Raw genomic sequence first — 218 nt, 5'->3', positions numbered from 1 at the left:
ACCCATACACTTAAACGCATATCAAATTACACACGGATTCGCAAGGAGGAAATAGGATCTTACGAAATGCAGCGGCAACGGAAGAAGCACTGGGCGGCGCGTCGGGTGGGCTTCTGTTGGGCGGCAGCACTTCACGCGCCCTTGCCTCGATCCGGCGAGGCATCTTGCGTTACGGTCCTCAAGTGCAGGTGCGGGCGCTGTCGTCCTCACACTGTACT

At 57.3% G+C, this 218-nt stretch overlaps 1 protein-coding gene across 1 annotated transcript in view; it reads left to right on the top strand.

Annotated features, from left to right (window-relative positions):
* Nucleotides 1–66: 66 nt before the first annotated feature.
* LOC119594304 (proto-oncogene tyrosine-protein kinase ROS-like) overlaps nt 67–218 on the top strand; it is a gene marked incomplete in the record, with an annotated part of 29,713 nt that continues 29,561 nt past the window's right edge. The window contains 1 exon segment of the mRNA XM_037943363.1: nt 67–213. Within this exon segment, the coding sequence (XP_037799291.1) occupies nt 67–213 (147 nt within the window).

The sequence above is a fragment of the Penaeus monodon genome, chromosome 33 (assembly GCF_015228065.2).
Source record: "Penaeus monodon isolate SGIC_2016 chromosome 33, NSTDA_Pmon_1, whole genome shotgun sequence".
NCBI classification, from domain to species: Eukaryota; Metazoa; Arthropoda; class Malacostraca; order Decapoda; family Penaeidae; genus Penaeus; species Penaeus monodon.
This window is presented reverse-complemented; position numbering and strand designations above follow the sequence as displayed.